Source organism: Rutidosis leptorrhynchoides, chromosome 1 (assembly GCF_046630445.1).
Source record: "Rutidosis leptorrhynchoides isolate AG116_Rl617_1_P2 chromosome 1, CSIRO_AGI_Rlap_v1, whole genome shotgun sequence".
Classification (NCBI taxonomy): domain Eukaryota; kingdom Viridiplantae; phylum Streptophyta; class Magnoliopsida; order Asterales; family Asteraceae; genus Rutidosis; species Rutidosis leptorrhynchoides.
This window is the reverse complement of record NC_092333.1, coordinates 388798681-388808362: the sequence shown is the minus strand read 5'-3', so window position 1 is coordinate 388808362 and position 9682 is coordinate 388798681. Positions and strand designations below refer to the sequence as shown.

At 34.5% G+C, this 9682-nt stretch overlaps 2 protein-coding genes across 2 annotated transcripts; one reads left to right on the top strand and one right to left on the bottom strand.

The window, feature by feature from the left end:
- Window positions 1–3962: 3962 nt before the first annotated feature.
- LOC139871249 (pentatricopeptide repeat-containing protein At4g18840) lies at window positions 3963–5364 on the top strand. Its single transcript, XM_071858980.1, has one exon. The coding sequence runs from the start codon at window positions 3973–3975 to the stop codon at window positions 5287–5289; it is 1317 nt and encodes a 438-aa protein (XP_071715081.1). The 5' UTR covers window positions 3963–3972; the 3' UTR covers window positions 5290–5364.
- A 1437-nt stretch (window positions 5365–6801) lies between these two features.
- On the bottom strand, window positions 6802–7692 carry LOC139900967 (uncharacterized). The gene has a single exon (XM_071883712.1). The coding sequence runs from the start codon at window positions 7690–7692 to the stop codon at window positions 6802–6804; it is 891 nt and encodes a 296-aa protein (XP_071739813.1).
- Window positions 7693–9682: the final 1990 nt, after the last annotated feature.

Below are 9682 nucleotides of genomic sequence, written 5' to 3'. Positions count from 1 at the left end.
AATTTCATATCCTTTATATCTAATCCATACACCAACGACCAAAAACACCTACAAACACTTTCAATCTTCAATTTTCTTCATCTAATTGATCTCTCTCAAGTTCTATCTTCAAGTTCTAAGTGTTCTTCATAAATTTCAAAAGTTCTAGTTTCATAAAATCAAGAATACTTTCAAGTTTGCTAGCTCACTTCCAATCTTGTAAGGTGATCATCCAACCTCAAGAAATCTTTGTTTCTTACAGTAGGTTATCATTCTAATACAAGGTAATAATCATATTCAAACTTTGGTTCAATTTCTATAACTATAACAATCTTATTTCAAGTGATGATCTTACTTGAACTTGTTTTCGTGTCATGATTCTGCTTCAAGAACTTCGAGCCATCCAAGGATCCGTTGAAGCTAGATCCATTTTTCTCTTTTCCAGTAGGTTTATCCAAGGAACTTAAGGTAGTAATGATGTTCATAACATCATTCGATTCATACATATAAAGCTATCTTATTCGAAGGTTTAAACTTGTAATCACTAGAACATAGTTTAGTTAATTCTAAACTTGTTCGCAAACAAAAGTTAATCCTTCTAACTTGACTTTTAAAATCAACTAAACACATGTTCTATATCTATATGATATGCTAACTTAATGATTTAAAACCTGGAAACACGAAAAACACCGTAAAACCGGATTTACGCCGTCGTAGTAACACCGCGGGCTGTTTTGGGTTAGTTAATTAAAAACTATGATAAACTTTGATTTAAAAGTTGTTATTCTGAGAAAATGATTTTTATTATGAACATGAAACTATATCCAAAAATTATGGTTAAACTCAAAGTGAAAGTATGTTTTCTAAAATGGTCATCTAGACGTCGTTCTTTCGACTGAAATGACTACCTTTACAAAAACGACTTGTAACTTATTTTTCCGACTAGAAACCTATACTTTTTTTGTTTAGATTCATAAAATAGAGTTCAATATGAAACCATAGCAATTTGATTCACTCAAAACGGATTTAAAATGAAGAAGTTATGGGTAAAACAAGATTGGATAATTTTTCTCATTTTAGCTACGTGAAAATTGGTAACAAATCTATTCCAACCATAACTTAATCAACTTGTATTATATATTATGTAATCTTGAGATACCATAGACACGTATACAATGTTTCGACCTATCATGTCGACACATCTATATATATTTCGGAACAACCATAGACACTCTATATGTGAATGTTGGAGTTAGCTATACAGGGTTGAGGTTGATTCCAAAATATATATAGTTTGAGTTGTGATCAATACTGAGATACGTATACACTGGGTCGTGGATTGATTCAAGATAATATTTATCGATTTATTTCTGTACATCTAACTGTGGACAACTAGTTGTAGGTTACTAACGAGGACAGCTGACTTAATAAACTTAAAACATCAAAATATATTAAAAGTGTTGTAAATATATTTTGAACATACTTTGATATATATGTATATATTGTTATAGGTTCGTGAATCAACCAGTGGCCAAGTCTTACTTCCCGACGAAGTAAAAATCTGTGAAAGTGAGTTATAGTCCCATTTTTAAAATCTAATATTTTTGGGATGAGAATACATGCAGGTTTTATAAATGATTTACAAAATAGACACAAGTACGTGAAACTACATTCTATGGTTGAATTATCGAAATCGAATATGCCCCTTTTTATTAAGTCTGGTAATCTAAGAATTAGGGAACAGACACCCTAATTGACGCGAATCCTAAAGATAGATCTATTGGGCCTAACAAACCCCATCCAAAGTACCGGATGCTTTAGTACTTCGAAATTTATATCATATCCGAAGGGTGTCCCGGAATGATGGGGATATTCTTATATATGCATCTTGTTATTGTCGGTTACCAGGTGTTCACCATATGAATGATTTTTATCTCTATGTATGGGATGTGTATTGAAATATGAAATCTTGTGGTCTATTGTTACGATTTGATATATATAGGTTAAACCTATAACTCACCAACATTTTTTGTTGACGTTTTAAGCATGTTTATTCTCAGGTGATTATTAAGAGCTTCCGCTGTCGCATACTTAAATAAGGACAAGATTTGGAGTCCATGCTTGTATGATATTGTGTAAAAACTGCATTCAAGAAACTTATTTTGTTGTAACATATTTGTATTGTAAACCATTATGTAATGGTCGTGTGTAAACAGGATATTTTAGATTATCATTATTTGATAATCTACGTAAAGCTTTTTAAACCTTTATTGATGAAATAAAGGTTATGGTTTGTTTAAAAATGAATGCAGTCTTTGAAAAACGTCTCATATAGAGGTCAAAACCTCGCAACGAAATCAATTAATATGGAACGTTTTTAATCAATAAGAACGGGACATTTCAACCGAGAGCTCTAAAGTAGACTTGTCTTGGACTTCTATTTTATTTGTCTTCATGTAACTAGGAGCAACTTTTCTCTAGTTCAAAGATGACCCGACATGGCCTTCAATGCTGACTTATTCTTGAAAATTAAAGGTCTAAACAAAGGAATTGGTGGTTTTCTTGACTGATGAATTTTGGTTTCACTACAACAACAGTCATTATTAAAACTAGAATACCTTTGTCAATAAATAAAGAATTCTATAAACTGATACAACAAAATGACGACCGCTAAGGCTAGAAAAGAGTAAACAACCTAGAATGACCTAAAACCTAGCTAACTCAATCCGAGCCAAAACGAAAACGGAGACAAACAAACAACAATAACCAATCCACAAAAACAACCACAACTTAACTAAACAACTAAACAATATGGCAAGCATACACTAAACATAAGCACAACCAGGCCCGTCTCAACAATTTAAAGGCCCTAGACGAAAATAAAAATGGGCTCACATATACGTTAAATTTTTTTTTACTACGCATAAAAAAATAATGCTTTAATTTATCTATTTATTTACTTAAATAGTATTTAACTATTAAAAACAATGTATTTTAACTTTAATTGACAATTTTTTATTTGATTTAATTAAATATATTAAGAAAAATATTTACATATTCAAAATTTTGGGCCCTTCTAAATTTTTGAGACCTAGACGGTTCCCTATCTTGCCTATGCTCGATTCTGAGCACAACGAACCTTTGACTCATGAAACCTATGAAATCGAATGCAACTATGAGTACCGTTTCTATTGTTTAGACATGACGTCTTTCCTCAACCTTACCAATATGCACCCCTTTGCTGCTACGAGAAGGAAATTTATGAGTAATAACATTTGACGAATTGCTACTAATGTGAATGCCCTCACAAGGAGGAATCACTCCCCGATCCTCCAAGTCTTGGGAGAAAAAAAAATAATAATCCTTTTTTAGTAGCAACCGAGGAACCCATGTCAATAGCTTCCGAAAAACCCCCATTTTCTTCATCTCTTAACATCAAACATTTATGTTGAATCGAAGAAACTGCCACCGAAACTTTACGCACTCTTGCCTCAACAAAAGAAACTTTTACCTTTTGTTTACCTTTTTTTGAGCAACCATTTTATTCTACCAGGAGCTACAACTTGTCTAGACCCATGGGTCCAACCTGCCCCTCATCAAGTCTAGGAGACTGGACAAAAACCGAAGCAGTAGAAATAGGAACCGAAGCAACAACAACATGAACCGAACCAATAGAAACATGAGCCGAACAACAACGAGCTATACAACAGGCACTAATTCAAGTCAAAACGTTCTTCATCTTCAGCTTAGACTGAGTCGGAAACATGGCCCAAACTCGCAACATCCGCAACATCTAAACTCCCGAATTGTAGACCAACCTCAACCGAATCAATATTCTCAAAGTCGTTCAGGTCATCTGACGCATTCCCGGGTTAATCAATATTAAAACCATCGACATGACTCCCACCGTTACCGATAGCAACCGAATTCTCCTTAAATAACTCCTTATTTTAACCCTATCAATTAGAATTGGAGTTGATTCCGTACACCAAAATGACAGCAATTTTCTTCACTCCACCAACGTCAATCGTTTCCGTCACAGAGACTGCAACTGCCATCTCGGAGCTCCGTCAATCCCATGCCCAGTTTCTCAAAACGGGTCTAATTCACGACCCGTTTTCCGCCGGTCGTCTCATTTCCACCGCCTCCGCCTCACCTCAAACGCTCTCATACGCACACTCCATTTTCACACACTTACAGGACCCTAATTCATTTTCTTACAACACATTAATACGCGCTTACGCCAATAGTCCAACACCTGAAACCTCATTTCATATCTTCACTAGCATGCTGCTTGACCAAGGCGTTGACCCTGATAACTATACATATACGTTTGTATTGAAAGCTTGTTCACTTGTTAAAAATGTTGAATTTGGTAAACAGGTTCATGGCCATGTAATCAAGTCTGGGTGTGATGATAATGTGTATATTTGTAACACTTTGATTCATATGTATGGGAAATGTAGGTTATTTGATAACCCACGTAAGATGCTTGATAAAATGCCTGAGAGAAATGTTATTTCGTGGAATGCGATTTTGAGTGCTTATGTGGATACAGGTATGATAGAGTTAGCACGTCAAGTGTTTGATGAAATGCCTGGGAGAAACGTAGAGTCGGGAAATTGTATGATGTCGGGGTATGTAAAAGATGAGTTGGTTATAGAAGCCAGGCGCGTGTTTGATGTAATGCCGGTGAAAGACGTTCTTTCTTGGAATGTAGTTATTACGGGGTACGCTCGTGATGGGCAGTTTGATGAAGTATTTATGCTTTTCGAGTATATGCGGAATGTAGGAATGAAGCCTGATGATCATACGCTTGTTAACGTGTTATCTTGTTGCGCTAGTGTAAATGGTTTAAACCTAGGTGAATGGATTCATGATTATATTGATAAGAATGATATTCAAGTGGCTGGATTTTTAGCGACAGCTCTTGTCGATATGTACTCAAAATGTGGTTGTCTTGAGAAGGCAATGGAAGTGTTCCTAAAGACTTCAAACAGAGATATAAGCACATGGAATTCGATGATTGATGGATTAGGCCTCCATGGGTATGGAGAAAGCGCGCTAGAATTGTTTCATGAGTTACTAGCACACGATTTGAAGCCTAATGAGGTTACTTTTGTAAGTGTTTTATCAGCTTGTTGTCGTAGTGGTTTACTTGATGAAGGTCACAAGATGTTTGATCTTATGGTGCACAGTTATGGGATTAAGCCTACAATTGAACATTATGGATGTATGGTTGATTTGTTTAGTCGGTGTGGACTGTTAAATGAGGCAGAAAAAGTTGCTAAATTAGTTTCGAATAAATGAGGTAAAAATGTTTGTGAATTAGATTGAGATTGTACATCATGTATTAGTCATTTTTCTTACGATCGATACATATGTGAATATGTGACAATTTTGACCCATTGATTCAAAATGAATCAATTTGGTTTATATTTTGATCTTTTACCCGCTAAATCTGTTTAATGGGTCAATATTTTAAGCTTCAAACTGACAAATTAATACTCACTCCATCCCATATTAATAGTCTAGTATTCCATTTTTGTCTGTTTCAAATTAATGGTCCACCTCCGTATATGTTGAGAAAAGTGACACCGAATTATAGCAAACCGCTAGTAATACTTGAAATAATGACAATAAAGGAACACCGAGACTTAACGTGAAAAACCCCAATAGGGTAAAAACCACTGGCAAGGAAAGAAACGCTTCACTAATAAGAATAATAGGAATTACACTTCTCTCTAATTACAAGGATAAGCACTAATCTTTATATCTCTTGTAATTAGGAGACTAAGCACTCAAACTCTCTATTAATTCTTTTAGTACAATGGAGATAAACTCTTGAATTTGGGATGAATGAATGAACTATCTACCGCCTCTATTTATAGTAAATGAATAAAGGGTTGGTAAGTCTAAAAATGAAGAAGTCTTCATTTGAATAGTGTATCCTCAATAAACATGTGGTATTTGACCACATATACCCACCAATTATTCAACATTTCAACAGTATATAGGTATAATAAGGTAATGTTCAATTATGCCCTTAATGTATATATGGATATGATTAAAAGAGAAAGAAAAAATAAGGATGAAACTGAAAAGTAAACAGAAAATACACTACTTTTATGATATTTTTTGTCTAACGAGAATATTAACTAAATACAGTATATAAAATCAAAATTTTGAACAAATAGTGTTAACGATTAACTTAACATGACCGGATGAGGAATCTAGTAGAAAACACTTGTACATTTGACACGTAGCCTGCCATGCTTCACAAAAAAAAAAAAAAAAAAAAAAAAATATGCATTTAAATGGTGTCTTGCATTATATATATAAGAAATTTTTCTGATGTTCCAAATATCTTCAATACCATTCAATAGAAGTGTTTAGTGTTGTGAACCAAAAGGAATATATTCAAGATTTATTCAGACACGAACTTTGGATGTGGGGACCACACGAAAAGCTAAAGCCCAATCCATTCAATCCCGTGAGTTTATATGCAAGTATTTAGATTGAGAATTATTTATAAAAGGAAAAAAAAGTTAAATACAATTCGCAGCATGGCCCATGGACATGTCAAAATTTAAAGTGGCGATTGTGATGGGATAGATGAATAAGTATTATTTCAAAATAGAAAGAAGTTAAAAAGTGTAAAATTGAATTTTAATAAAGATAAAGATAAAGAGAGAAGGAAAGAAAAAGCATGTCAGTTCATATTTTTCAAATTATTAGGACAGGACAGATTTAGCAATGACAAATTTACAAATTTATTAGTAGAAGTCAGCCAAACAAAACGGTTACATATTACAGAAGTTCTTAAAAGTGAAAATATGGATCAAAACCAACTTTATTTAACTCTGACCATACTTCTTGAAAGGCCTTAACTATAATATGATGATATGCATCACAATTTAATGTAAGATAACAAGCCAAGAGTTCCTCGAGCTCGTCTCGTTGTGTGATTCCATTCGCTATGATCATTGCAATCATCGAGTCTTTAAACTCTTGCTGTGGATCATACGAACTCTTTATGATCGCGTAGCTATCGAGATATGTTCTAAATGCATCTTTTATTTCTTTCTCTTTGTTCACCTTCATCCTTGTTTTCTTCATGTCTTCAAGAGGTTTGATTCTTGGAGTATAAGCATTGACTTTACAACCCTGCTTTGACTTTCTCTTATATGTTTCTTTGTTTGCATCCACACATTTTCTCTGTTTTCCATTCTTTTCCAGTATCTCATTAATTTTCATCCTTTTCAACTTTTGCCACTCTTCCTCCAAGCTCGAATCTACCTTGCTTCTTTCGGTTGTCGAATTATGTATATCTTGAGATGTTTCTTGTATTATGATCTTAGATTCATTCTCAAACAAAACCTTTTCAACTGTTTTGGTTGATTTCGGCCCATTTAAGGCTTTTCTTCTTATTCTTTCGTGCCGTTCTTCTTCACTAATGAACTCTCTCATCGATCTTTCGTTCCCCACCATTTTCTTGAAACTTCTAGTACTTACTGGCGAAACATTGAGTCGATAATCTGAATTGTTGTCTTCATTTTCATACCATTTGTCAAACCGACTATTTCTTGATTCGGGTTCTACACCATCTTTCTTCTTCTTGATCCTCAATGTCCATTTCTTGAGAAAAACATTTGACATCAACGAAGTTGAAGATGTCGTTTGATACGTTTTCTTTCTTCCCCACTTCATCATTCTTGGATTCTTCTCTTTCTTTTTTATGGAAGATTCAGAGATATGAGAATTTATTGATTTATACAAATTATGGACTTAAATGGGTGGTTGTTATATGGGAAATTATTGACTATAATAGTTGTTATTTTTGAAGTTTAAAAGAAAGGCCCGCCATAGATCTTGTGACCACTTTACTAAACTTTTTCATATTATTTGAAGGTTGTCCTTTGCTTTTTGTAGCCTAATTGTTATAAATAAAGGGGACCGTTTTTGTCCTAGCTTGTTTTTTTCTTTACAAGGCATGACTTGGTGTACATTACAAAATAATTATTTATTCAAGTGACACGTACTATCCTTTTAGAAAAGTTCTGAACTATCAATGTTTACCATGAATCTATGAAATGTATTTCTTGTGTATCTCACTTGGAATATATTGTGTTATGGGTATGTTAGTCGTTATACGTTAATGTGATGACGCTATGTTAAAAAATTGATTGAATATGTTAAAGAAGTAAGTAACACTAGGGTAACACTGTTATGACGCTAATGTGATGGTCATACGAATCTGTAAACATGCTTAAAGTTCTTAAAATTTAAGATATATCGATGAAGCTTGTTAATTAGCTGCGTTAGTAGTGCTTTTTATTATAATATAGGCCGAAATTAAGGGATGAATTGTAATAATCAAAAGAGGATATCCCTACATGATGAACAAGTGCATAAACTTTCATTCCATCTTAAGCTTAATTTGTCATTCTTTTGCATTTAAGCTTCACAAGTGTCAAGCCTATAACATGTAAATATAGACTGTCCTTATTCTAAAGCATAAGGTACATATGGGTGAAACAAACTACATATAGGGTCTTCAAATAATTTCTATGATCTGGTTCTGGCCTAACAGTAAATGGATTATTTCGTTGATTTTCAAAGGAGTGAAGGACATAATATCTATGAGATGGAGCATGTGAATTGCGACAAAGTTTGATTTTTTTTTGGCAGAATCAAAATTTTAGTTATCCCATATGATGATAAGATAGCAGAGTTGCATGTAAGTAATCCCACTGATACGGTCTATTCGAGTCGACCGCGAACTCCTATGATAGACGCCGATTCGAGATGACTAATCTCCAAAGAAAATAGACAAGAGACAGACTTTTGGCTAAACCAAATACTTTTCATTCATCATTAGCAAGCAAATAACAAATATATATAAGCATACATACGTTTACTACTAATAATAAACTGTAACAAAGTAAAACTACCCACTATCATATTATCCTAATATTACGTATGACATGCTATTAATTACTAAACCAATAACTACATGGCTAAAGAAATAAAACACTTGATAATAAGTTATGGCACTAATGAAACGTCTTGACCACTTCTCTTTTACGTTCAACCAACTATAACTAACTGATCGATACCGGTCCATGATCGTATCAATACCCACCCGTTGAACATCAACCTTGTCCTCAAGGTTGATAACAACGGTAATCGCGAAACCCTAACAAACCCACAAATCCTTGATGTCTTCCACGGTGGTTCAAGCTTGGTTAGGAGAACCACAAACTTTGGTGGGATGTGTTTTTGACCGGGATAAAACAACTACGTACAATGCCTAGAGGTGTGAGTACCAACCATAACCGGGAAGGATGTGACCCGTGATTGAAGGATATTCTGTATGAAACCTGAGTTAATATGGATAGTGATTGAGTGACTTGTGATGTGGCCCTTTATACAAAGGGAATGTGGCAGTATTGTGTAGTTCAAAGCGGCAGGGGATGGAGTTGTGAATTTGGTAAGTAGGTTGTCGGTGGTGGTGTACATATGTGAGGTTACGACAGATGGTGGGAGGGATGTGTTGACGGGAAAGTTAAGCTCATGAGTTTTGTTGGGCGGTTCAATAGTGTCCGGTTTGGTGATGGTGGTCACGAGGGTGGTGGTAAGAGTGCCGGTTTCCAGTTGGTGTCCCGCGGTGGTGGTAAATTGGATGCCGAGCTGTTTAGAG